The sequence below is a fragment of the Equus przewalskii genome, chromosome X, assembly GCF_037783145.1.
Source record: "Equus przewalskii isolate Varuska chromosome X, EquPr2, whole genome shotgun sequence".
Classification (NCBI taxonomy): domain Eukaryota; kingdom Metazoa; phylum Chordata; class Mammalia; order Perissodactyla; family Equidae; genus Equus; species Equus przewalskii.
In genome coordinates this window covers 2,748,638-2,761,202 of record NC_091863.1, presented here as the reverse complement: position 1 = coordinate 2,761,202, position 12,565 = coordinate 2,748,638, and the positions used below count along the sequence as shown (strand labels likewise).

The 12,565-nt window shown below is 36.3% G+C and overlaps 1 protein-coding gene across 1 annotated transcript; it reads right to left on the bottom strand.

Annotated features, from left to right (window-relative positions):
* Positions 1–981: 981 nt before the first annotated feature.
* LOC103543249 (odorant-binding protein-like) lies at positions 982–11,566 on the bottom strand. Its single transcript, XM_008510143.2, has 7 exons — positions 11,411–11,566; positions 10,753–10,892; positions 5,797–5,867; positions 3,536–3,646; positions 2,465–2,566; positions 2,203–2,252; positions 982–1,193 (listed from the first exon to the last, which is right to left on the bottom strand). Exons 1-6 carry the CDS (start codon positions 11,489–11,491, stop codon positions 2,230–2,232), a joined length of 528 nt encoding a protein of 175 aa, XP_008508365.2. The 5' UTR covers positions 11,492–11,566; the 3' UTR covers positions 982–1,193; positions 2,203–2,229.
* Positions 11,567–12,565: the final 999 nt, after the last annotated feature.

Here is a 12,565-nt window from a genome sequence, read left to right as displayed (position 1 = left end):
ACTCCAAATGCATACACTCTTCTATGCCGGAGGGACAATTCAAACACTGCCCTTGACATCTCCATTACTTGCAGCTAAATCCATAATAATCTTCACTGTTGCTGCCATTGACCTTTGCAAACTGTAGCTCGTGTGGAGGCCGTGTCTGTTCCAGTAACTAAAACATTATTTTTTCTGGTAAATATTGCTTAGCTCTGCTTTTATCTACCCAGGGTATGGACCATGTGTCTGAACTTTGGCCCAAACTTTGGAATAAGTTCTGTATCCAGTGTGCTGGATATATTAGATGATAAACTCCTTGTGTATCATGGATAGCCAATCCATGTGCTCTGCCTGCTACAGTGGGAATGACCATTCCTTGGAAATCCTGTGTCTTCTGTTTTTTGAAGCATCATGGAGTGGCATACCTTCTTTAGATGTTGAGTACTGTGTTTGCAGCTGCAGCTCTCTAACTGAGCTCTCAGTGGTGTCGTTTCTCTAAGCACTACACTGATGTTATAACCTTATCGGTTGACAGTGTCTCTGTTGCTGCCCCATGTTTGATTACCACTGATCCTTTCATAAGGAAATATCAGTTTTTCCACTCAACTTCACAGGTGATGGTGGTGTGATACTCGATCCCCCCTCAATTATGATACATGGCATTTTAGACTATCTCTGTATAAATCTCAATGGGGTGCACACATGTTCCTTCCCTCTGGTGAATTAGATGCTTCCTAAGGACTTTTTGTTAACCAGACTACCTCATCCCACGACAGGAAAAATAGCCATAACCCTCGCCCCCTCCAAGGTGGGAATATATTCTTTGTCCCTCTTGCCTTGACAGCTCTTGGACTTCTCTATTTAATCCTAATCAGAATTGTCTCTTTGGGACATCAGTCCTATGAAGGGTACATCTTCCTGGATAGCTGTATTTAAAGAGAATTTTTGTTTGTTTGTTTGTTTTTTAATTGTGAGAGTTTCTGCATAGACACACATGTGTAGCATACATAGTAAATCAATTTATTTGAACACTCAGAAATCTAATAACACCATACAGGACATGAATGGTGACTAGGAGAGATAAAATAGGAAAGAAAGCATGTTTATGAAGAGAGAAAGGTTATGTTAGACAAGAACAAGAAAGATTTTTTTCAGATTGTTGATCTTGATACCACTGAGAAAATGATACGCCTGGTCCTCAATGACAGCTTCTGTAGGTAAGTAAAACAGAATAAAAGGATGAGTTGACTGTATGACAGCCTGACAGGGATGAGTCACAGTAAGCAGGGTGTCAAGGACTAGAGGAGCTTCTGCTTAATGCAGTGGACAAATTCTGTGTGGGACTTAATGTTTTCCATCTCTATGATATGAGGGGATACATATGCGATTTTTCCAAGGATGTACACATTGTAGGACTTTTTGTGGTTGGGAAACATTCCAGGAGTTTCATGATTCAGGATACATTTCATGAGGAAGGCCCATCTAAACATGATTTGCAGGATCTGTGATTCAATTACACTCCTTTCCTTTAATTCCAAAGGGTCTGTGGTTTCACTACATTATATTCACCCTGGAATCTAATGTTTTTGTTTGCTTTATTCTCTATTTCTTCTCAACAGAAAAAAACAAAGGAAAAAAGCATGCTTCAGCCTAGATCAATGTTATTTTTTGAGACTATGTCATTTTAGGAAGTTTAAAGATGACACTTTAAGGAAACTATCTTCTGAAGGGGAATAGAAATTGAATGCATGTTTCATGGAGTGTGGTTGTAAGGCTCCCCACGTGGCTGTCATGGTTATGGAAAACTCGACATGGTGATTGCAGGTAGGGTGAGTTCTCTTTAAGTCCATTTCTCCTGGAGCAGTGACATACACTGGCAACCATTGGCTCAGGAGTGAGTGGAAAACTATTTTTCCAGTTGTCCCACCAACCTCTGGCAATTCCTGCTTCTCTCTAAATGTGTATCATTTGCGTGGTTCTTGGATGATAATGCTTCGTCACCAAAACTGCTTGAACATTAATCAGCTCAACCAATTTGCAATTTAACAGGACTCAAGAGGAGCAAAATAACCTAATATAACAGAACACATTCCTAGTGACATAATTTAAGTAATTCGGACAAAAATAGTTACTTAGAAAATATGGCCCATATGAAGTCACAATGTGCGCTTATTGAATTACTTGGTGTAGCAGCACTAATAACAGGTCACTTTTACTTACATTTCAGAGGGGTGCAAGTCCCTGTTTTCATTCACTTGTAGGACAGTCATCTGAGGATGTAGAAAGAAATGAAAGAGGAGAAAACGAGCTACTGATCAATACCATTTATCAATATTTCTAAGATTATCTTTTCCTTAAATAACAGATTTTACAAAAGATTCTTTATGGAAGAGGAAATGTAAAAGGAATCAATTTGTTTCCTGATAGTATATTTACATTCCAGCTGAATGATATATTCAGAAAAACAATATATTCACATTACCAATATTGATGATATTCACAATGTTTTCTTCTGGAATCTCCTTTTCTTTAGCCACCTCCTTGAACTTCTCAATATCTTCCTTCTGAATATCTCCTACTTTGCCTGAAAATCACCATACATAAAGCACAGATTTTCCCAAGGAACTAAGAATTTCTGGATCCATGATTGAGAAAAGCGAAGGTACAAATCAGTTCTTCGTGTGGAATAATTTCACAGAGTCTCACGTAGTTACCATTTGCTGTGTCACAGTATCAGCTGCCTGACTTAGGTCCCTGAAAGGAATTAGTCCCAGTCTGACTCTGCAACATCAGCCGAACTCCGAAGCCTCATCAGGAGCGCCATGAACTTTGGGCCCAGGCCCTCTGGACTAGCTCATCTCCTGCCTCTCTGCCACCTTCTTGGAACCTATACCCAACATTCGTGCCCTGTGCTGGACCCAAATAAAGTGGAAACTTGATTCTCGCCTTCCAGAGAAACGTCAGCCCTGCCACACGTAGCAATGGGTGACAACTTTTCCTCTTAGGAACCCACACTTCTACCCTTACTTTTTCCAAGTTGAACCCTACTCTCCCCATGGCTAAAACACACCCTCAGTGGCCCTCTGTGGTTATTCTGGGGGTGAGATTCTCAAGTTTCATGAGTACAATGCTTTGGAAGGATGAAACATGATCAAGATTTATTCAAAAAGCTTCAAGTCCAAGGCTTAAAAGGCATTTGAAAAACTGTCATAAAGTGAAGGAATTGAGGTCAACCTCAATATAGCCATGGCTTGGAATCAGTTGACCTGTCAAGAAATTATTTCTCAAAAACTGAATTGTTATATTTTTAACAAACGGAAATTATTTTCAAAGTCCTGATGAGCTGATACCTCCCACCCCTCCCAGCTCTTCTTTTCATCTTTCTTTCTAGATTACATTGTTGGTACTTAATTCAGTGAACACACAGAGACCTAGACTTGTACCCTTAATAATGAATGATGTCAATACATGCTGATTTTCACAGTAGAAATACTGACAATGGAAATGTTACATGACAATGACAATGGAAATATGGTCAGGATGTCACACATACCAACCAATGCAACCATTTTGGTGACCAGGCCTCCTTCATCCTCATTGACAATATCTGTTATGATAGCAGTTTTTGACAAATGGAGAATTTCAAATTTATTTTTTCCTGCATCTGTGAGAGAGATGAGAGAGTAAATATCTATGTATATAGCCTCACCTTAATTAATTCACTGTTGATTACATTTATCCTGGCTTACTCAGCATATTGGTAACAACAATTCCTATGTTGATCTTTGTCTCACTCCAGCAGTACAGTGAATGTTTAAATTGATATTGACAGCAAGAAAAGTAGGGAAGAATTTTCCTTATTGCTCCCTTCATATACAATGAAATGTTTCTCATCTTCCAGTCCACTGAAATATTCTAAATGTGTTCTAAATGTTCTAAAACATGTTCCAATTAAACCAACATTTCCGTAAACAACCTGATCCTGTTGTGATATGGCATATTATCAAATTCAGCTTTAAAAGTTCTTTCTATTTTCCTTCTCCAAAAAATGAATTAGTTTCTCTTTAGCACTGAAATCAGTTTGCCATTGAAAACATTGTGCAACTGTGTACTGAGTACCTCCCTGGTACCAGGCAACCTTCTAAACATTTCATGTAAATTGTTAAATTTCCTCTGCCCCTCAATCTAGGTGTATTACTTAACACATTTATAGCTGCCACTAACATGTCAACTTGATATCAAGACAATTGTACTTGTGAGCATATGCAGGCAGTGCCAATCTAGACAATTCAGATCCCACCTGGAGTTTGCACTTCCATCTCTCTGGCTAAGCCCATCTCCTCTGCCATGTTTATAGGGAAAAGAATAAGTACTGATCTGCTTTGCACTATCAATTAACCCTCTAACATCCATTCTCTCTTCTAGCCATAACGTAGGACCTCATTTGAATCACTCATCAGGATTTGAGTTAACATTACACCAATTTGTGTTTCCCACTGATATCGTTAGTCTACAACAACAAAGACTAAGCAGCAGTTGTCTCAACTTCAAAGTTTCATAACTAAATCTTGCCCAAGCCCACTCTAAGTCCTTGAGTCATGGGTTACGCGGGGACAATTTAAATCCAATTTTATGCATGTCTTCAAACTCTTAAAACCAAATATATTATAAAAATGGTTTTATAAAGGAGCGTTCTGCAGAAAATCTCGCTAAATAGGTCTATAAAGTTCATGCAGGTTAAGGAGGCAATGACAGTAAATATATCTTCTGAGCATCATGTTGCTATTAAGGCCAATGCTGGTATTGTGCTTGTTATAATTATACGTTATTTTCTGCAAAATAGAACCTGGGTAGTTTGCAATTCGTCGTTTCCAAGAGGCCTGTACAATAGGCCAGCTCACTTCATTTCTATCCCTCCTTAAGTTGCCCTGTCAAATCCATGTAAAAAGGACTATAAGAATGGAGGACATTATAGGAAATATGGGAGAAAACATTGCTCATTCAGACACAGAAGCAAATAATCTTAGGGGTAATCAAAATTAAATCATAATTTTTAAAATAGCTACTCGTAATATAAAAAGTGAGATACTGATGAATGTGTAGGACAAAACGTCAGACATATATTTTACTTATTTGTGTGTTCCTTGTAAAACCACTGTGCTATTTCTTTTGTTAGGCAAGGGTTGAAACCACAGATTTATGTGCATTTAAATTTTAATCAAATATTTATACATTATATGATTTAAAATCGGGATATGGTTTGGGGTCATTTAAAAGATTACAGAGATATAAATCTTAACCAATATCTCCTTTGCTTTAAACACAAGCTCTAGTTATGAAGAAATATGCTTGGTATTTAAATTACTGTGACTTGTTTGGGTTTTAGGTAAGTCAAACCATACAGTAAATGGATTAAGATGTTTTAAGATTATTTTTAAAAATGTATTCTGTTGAAGCAAAATGTCATTAACATTTAAACTCAAGAAAGAACTATTACATGTTAGTTCCGAAAGTCATTTTAAATTATCTCGAAATGTTTTCCTATGTCTGAGAAACTATTAAAATAAAGCTTCTCAGCACATGCTCTCAGTTAATCATTGAATAACACTCAAAATTGGAAAGAGTCCTCAACATCCTATGATTGAACCCTTTGCACATGACAAATTTAAGTGCTTGGAAAATTTAGGGACTTGTGCCTGGTCACACTGCTAATTATTAGTAGAACTAGAATTCTGATATATGGAGTTCTGAAAAGATGTTGAGACCAAGATTTCAACCATAATATACTTTTGTCGGTAAAATACTTATACTTACAATGACAAACGTAAGTATTTTCTTCTGTTTTTATTGCCAAAGAGGATATTTTTGTGCATTGTCCATTGACCCTTAACAAGAAAACATTTTTAAGTTGATTGATAAAAATTATAAGAATTTGATATATAATTCAGAGTTTGTCCCACCCTCATATGACCCCATGTCTGGTATTGTTTTGGTGCCTATAAACACTGTGACTTTCAAAAGAGAAGAAATATGTTGTCCACAATCTAAGAACTCTCAGATGGTCAGAATGTCTTTTTCTACACATGGAGTCAGAGCGGCAGTTCCAAAGACAAGCTGCAGATACCAAACGGGTTGTGTTTAAAGCCAAGAAAACATGGAGAAATACAAAATTTTAGAAGAGACGGAGGAAAAATATAAGCTCCTGCTTGAAATGTTTTCTTGAAACTGAGGGGTATAGCTATCAAGACAGGCCTTAGTTCTTCTCACAGCCCTGGCACAGATCTCTTAGATAAGATAATAGAGGAAAAAAAAGCACAAGAAACACCAGAAAAAAATTACAGGTTTAATCAAAACAGGAGCTACTTTGGTGAAAACAGCTTAATGAAAATTAAAGTCACACGTATGTATACAAACACACTACACACACACTAAAGCAAACACACAAATACACATTATGTGCATATATTATGATAAATTATGTACACAAATATATGTAATAATTTCACATATATGTCACACATAACAAAAGTCTTTGTGTGTCTGTGTGTGTCTCTCTGTGTATGTGCATGACAAAGAATATGTATTTGGCATATATGAAGAATGCATACAACACAAATAATATAAGGGAAAATAACCCAACTAAAATTGAATAAATTATTGTACATTATTAAATATGCACAAGTACTGCTATACAGCAATTCCACTCCTACAAAAGAGAAGCGAGAATGTCTGCCGACACAAAGATAGTACAGAGCTATTCACATCCAGGTTATTCTAAATAACCACAACGTGAAAACAACATTGCCGAACAGCTTGAAAATGAACAGTTTTCCATCCAAATTGGCTTTGAAATAAGTGACCACTTGCACATGCAGCCACATAGATAAAGTTTTAAAGCATTATGTTGAGTGAGAGAAATGGTGGAAAAAGATGCATAGTGTATAATTCCATCCCGTGAAGTTCTAGAACAGGAGAGAAAATGCAGATCACTTGTCTATGTCAGACGGGAGACATTTAATGGGGAGGGAAAGAAAGGGGACTTTCTGCTGTGGTGGAAAAGTTCTATATCTTGACTGTCGCAGTGGTGAAACTGCTGTACACATACATCAAAACTCATTGAACTTCACCTTTCAGAATGGTGCATGGGCACATGTAAAGTCAATTAAACAGAGGACACAAAAATTGTTAATATGACAAACAAAAAATAATCCAGTATTCTTAAAAAAATTACTGCAAACTGACAGGTATATCTATTGGGATAGGATATATGTGTGTGTGTATATATTTTGATTATATGTATAAAATCACTTATATATAATACATAGTCAATTATATATATTTATGTCGACCTCTCTAAGCATAATCCTCTTAGATTTTTCTTAATGTTTTTATTCTTCAAAATATGTGTCTGTGTTTGCATAAGTGTGTGAAAGTGTTGGGAGAGAGAGATTCCTTTTTTTTTTTTAGATTGGCCCTGAGCTAACATCTGTTGCCAATCTTCCTTTTTTCTTTCTTCCCAAAGCCCCACAGTACCTAGTTGTATATTCTAGTTGTAGGTCCTGCTAGCTGTGCTATGTGGGATGCCGCCTCAGCATGGCCTGATGAGCAGTGCTAGGTCCGTACCCAGTATCCCAACTGGCGAAACCCTGGGCCACTGAAGTGGAGCACACGAACTTAAGCACTTAGCCATGGGTCCGGCCCGGAGAGATTCTTGAATTCCTCTTATATATTTAGAAATTAGGTCTTGAGAAATAGCCTTCATTCAATTTCTTATAACAAATGATTCTTGAATCTGCCCTTAATGTTTTTTTATTGGGAAAAAATGTACTTCCTTTTACTTCAAGTCTATTTTCTTCCCAATTCCTAACTTTCTCACTTTACTTTCAGCCCTTTTCTCACAGATTTCTTCCAGCCAGTAAGTTTGCGAGGTATTTATAAGTATGGAAATGTTTCTTTCAAATCTTCTCTTTCCTCCTGGAGTTGCTTCTTTGAAAATTTCCTTTTCTTTATACTGCCAAACTTTTTAAAAATATTAAGCTAGCCTCACTTCTCTATGCAATGGTATCTGGATTTGAAGGACTGCAAAATTAAAAATTAAAATTTTACTTTCCACCTACAATATAAATACATATTTTAATCTTATGGACTACAGATCTCTCAGCACGAAATGAAGCTTTCAGATACCCTACATTGCATTGATTCAATGGTTTCTCCTGCTTCATGTCATTATCCTAGGATTCTTCTGCTTAACCTTAAATGTTAGTGTGGAAATAATTGTTCTTTCTGGGCAATGTCAACATATGTAATTACAGGTGTTACTAATTTAGCAATAATTTCAAATGTGTGTGTGTCTGTGTGTCTTTGTGTGTCTGTGAGAGAGACATTGATCTATAATTCCTGATATATTCTCATTTGGCTTAAAGGCATATTCATGGATCTATATGGTTGCTTTGAAACTTCACAATTAAATTTGAGACTCAAAAACTTCTTCCTTCCATATTTCATGAGTTCATAGGAGAAGCATAATCAGAAAGAAGTAGACTTTGATTGCATACTTCAATAGATACCAATTTCTAGTGTGAAGGTTACAGCTAAGACTTTGACATGTAAGATTCCTCAGAACTCACTCTAATTTTCTTTCTTAATATCAACTTGTACAATTCCCTCCAGTTTTTTTTTTTTTACATATTTCCTTGGTCCTACTCATTATTTCCTGAACACGTTTTTTTAAAAAACTGGATGCCTCTGATTATTCCAGTATTTCTCCCTTTTCCTACTTCTTTGTCTGAGAGGCTCATTCCCCCTTCAAAAGCATCTTACAAATGTTATGTTTCTTGTGTGACTTTTCAGATTCCTGCACTGTCATCATTTTTCATTTTTTGGTGCCCTCTTTTCACCTCAGTTACACCATTATTATAGAATTTCACACACAGTATTGTTATTAGTTTAAAATCAATATTTCTGACTCTATTTTGACCAACGAAGCCCCACCAAAAAAGTTTCTTCATCTTCTCTTGAGTTCTTTTCTTAACTTAATAACTTTTGTAAAAATGTAGAAATACATATATTTATATAAAATGCCCCTAATTTTAAGAATACATTAAAAAGCAACTAAGTAAACAGATGAGAATAGTTACCCTTGTTGGAGAGACTAATGGATGTGGGCCACATCTTACACCATATACAAAAATAAACTCAAAATGGATTGAGGACTTAAATGTAAGGCATGAGACCATAAAACTCCTAGAAGAAAACATAGATAGTAAAGCTCTTTGACATGAGCCTGAGCAATATTGTTTTGCATATGTCTCTTAGGCAAGGGCAACAGGAGAAAAGTAAACCAATGAGACTACATCAAACTGAAAGGTTTTTGTGCAGACAAGGAAACTATCAACAAAACAAAAAAGCAACCTATTGAATGAGAAAAGATATTTGCAAATGCTTTAGCCAATCTAGGTTTAATATCCAAAATATATAAAGAAATGATAAAACTCAGTGCCAAAAAGCAGAGAATTCAATTAGAAAATGGGCAGAGGGCCTGAATATACATTTTTCCAAACAAGACACATAGATGGCCAACAGACACATGAAAAGATGCTAAACATCACTAATCATCAAGGAAATGCATATCAAAACCATAATGAACTCATAGAAATCGATATCAAAAAAGCAACCAATCTTATTAAAAAATGAACAGAGGACCTGAATAAACATATCTCCAAAGAAACCATACAGATGGTCGACAGACACATGAAAAGATGCTGATTGTCACTCATCATTAAGAAAATGCAAATCAAAACCATATTCTCACACCTGTCAGAATACCTGTTATTAAAAAGAAAACAAATAACAAGTGTTGGCGAGGATGTGGAGAAAAGGGAACTCTGGTTGTTGGGAATGTATACTGGCAAAGTCACTACGGAAAACAGTATTGAAGTTCCTCAAAAAATTAAAGCGAGACCCACCAAACGATTTAGCAATTCCACTTGTGAGTATTCATCCAAAGAAAACGAAAACACTAAATCAAAAAGATATATGCACCCGTATGTTCATGGCAGCATTATTTACAATAGCCAAGACATGGAAACAACATAAATTTCCATCCGTAGATGAATGGATAAAGAAGATGTGGTGTATATATACAATGGAATATTAATCAACCATAAAAAAGAATGAAACCCTACCAGTTGCAACAGCATGGATGGATCTAGAAGGTATTTTGCTAAGTGAAATAAGTCATTTGAGTTCTTAATAAAATGCCTGCAATATGGTGAGCATTTCATATATAACCCCTGAAGCAATGAGGGCTTTAATGAATTTAATAATGATCAAAAATCACTATAAGTAAGTTCTTCTGGGTCAACATCATTTTGCATTATCCACCTGCTCACACTCTTCTGGAACACAGATCCCCTAAATGTGAACCACCTTTTACAAATTCTACATAAGAGATTCAGGCTAGTAGTAGGAATTTTAGAGTTTGAGGAATCTATGCCCTCTTGGCTGCTTTTGTCCCTCTTTTCTTTAATCAAATGATTCCAGTGGAGCTTCTGTGACTTTTTGCCCTCCCAGCAAATCTTCCAGGACTTTCTCTAGAGGATGGTGCTGGAGCTGACAGGACGACTGCATAGAGTCTTCTAAGCACACAGCTCAGAGACTCACACACTCGAACATAATTCAGATATTTCAAAACAAACATGGAAGTCCAACAGACCCTCTCTCAGGGTCGAGCATTCATATGTGTTTTCGTTCTGTGTTATTTTTACTTACTTGAGAAAAAACGTGTAGATGATTCTGTCACCTGCACTGTCTAAATCAAGTCTACGGAGAAGAATTCTGAATGGTCCGTTCTCACTGATCTTCTCTATGTTACTGGATCCGATGTAAATGGTGTTCCATTCTCCTGAAAACTAAAAGCCAAGTTCCCATCAGAAAATTTATTCATGTTCTTTTTACTGTTTCTGACATTATCCATCATGACTTTTCTTTCTCTTTTACATCAGCCCAAAACTGTCTATCTTTATTGAACAAACCAGGGTTTATAAAATAATGTGAAAACCCAAGTCAAGGGTAAAAGAAGAAATGGAGATATTTCTGAAATAGCTTAAGTTATGTTATCAAAGCAAACCTCCAGTTCAACAGTTGTTTGATTGGTTCTCTGTCTTAGACAAGGACAATAGAACTGCATAAGGAGCCAATTAATAGACAATATAGACAATACCGAGACAATATAAGACAAGTACAGTAGAAATATGTAAGGAGCCAATTAATAGAGTGATTCTGAGTTGGAGGTAGATTGCTATGCTTAGGTGCATGTAAATTCAGATACACAAATAACAAGACCAAAAGGGGCTCCTACACACACACACACACACACACACACACACTCAAGTCGTCCTCTCAGACCAGCCTCTCAAACCCTTGTTACCAGTGAGTAATCAGTCTCAGATTGAGGTTCCTGGACAGCACAAACCACACCCAGTACAAGACTCAGCAGCAGAATCTGCATCTCGTTGGTGCTTGTTGACCTTCTTCTGGAGAAGCTGAGAGTGTGACAGTTGTTAGAGAGAATCAGAATTTGTGCCACTTTTATAGTAGTGGTCTGTTGACATGACACGTAATGAACCAACTGTTATTAATCATAAGACCTTGGGTATGTATAAATCTTCTTATAATATCCTGGTTGGCAGTGATGAGCTTTCATGGCATCCTGTTATTTTGATAATGAGATTTACTTTAACAGAAGCATAAGGTTATCTGGACGTTTGATCTTTAGATTAAATGAGAGACCACAATACACATGCATATTTGAAGAACAGCAATATTTATCCTTTTAGATCCTGAGTTACAAACTGAAATAAGCAGTCCGATACATGTATCCCCAACTCCCGCTTTATTTCCTTAACATGGAGGACATAGGTTTAGACTTGTTTTCTAAAAATAAGATGTTATTGTCAGGTTTAACAATACTGAAATATGGCATCTAGGCCATGAATCAGTTATAAAAACATTCCTCAGAGGAGTCTATATTTAAGATTAATGAAGTCTTTTCAACAAGAACAAATTTTTGTATATTACCCTACTTATGAATCCTTCCCAGATCCACATCTACAATTTCATTTTGCCGTGAGTACACAATTTAATTTCACTAAAATTTATGAGATTTCTGACTCTGTATAGCTCCTGACATATTATCTGTGTTCTTTAAAGCCAGCTTCCTGAACTGTCCACGCGGTGGGCAGCCTAGCTTAGAGATAAACCACAGGAAACCAATCTCTATATAACACTCAATCAATTGTTTGGCATGTAAGTATTTTCTTTGCTAAGTGTCTCTGCAATCCATTTGTTCAATATTGATTAGACAGTTTGATTTCTTATTATTGAGTTTGGAGATTTCTTTATATATTCTGGCTATAAGCCTATTTTAGATAGGTTTAGAAGATTAGCAAGTATTTTCTCTCAGCGTGTGGCTTCTCTTTTCATTCCCTTAATAATATCCCTCAAGGCCCAAATATCTTCCTTTTGCTGAAGACCAGGTTGTATGTTGATTGTTTGCATTCAAGGATCATGCTTTGAGGTCTTA

What these genes read in the sequence shown, in the direction of transcription:
- LOC103543249 (XM_008510143.2), bottom strand. Translation starts at nt 11,491, where the DNA reads ATGCAGATTCTGCTGCTGAGTCTTGTACTGGGTGTGGTTTGTGCTGTC. An exon ending in CTGAGACTGATTACTCACTG is followed by an intron (nt 10,893 to 11,410) that starts GTAACAAGGGTT and finishes CTTGGCTTTTAG; the next exon opens with TTTTCAGGAGAATGGAACAC. An exon ending in ATCTACACGTTTTTTCTCAA is followed by an intron (nt 5,868 to 10,752) that starts GTAAGTAAAAAT and finishes TTTCTTGTTAAG; the next exon opens with GGTCAATGGACAATGCACAA.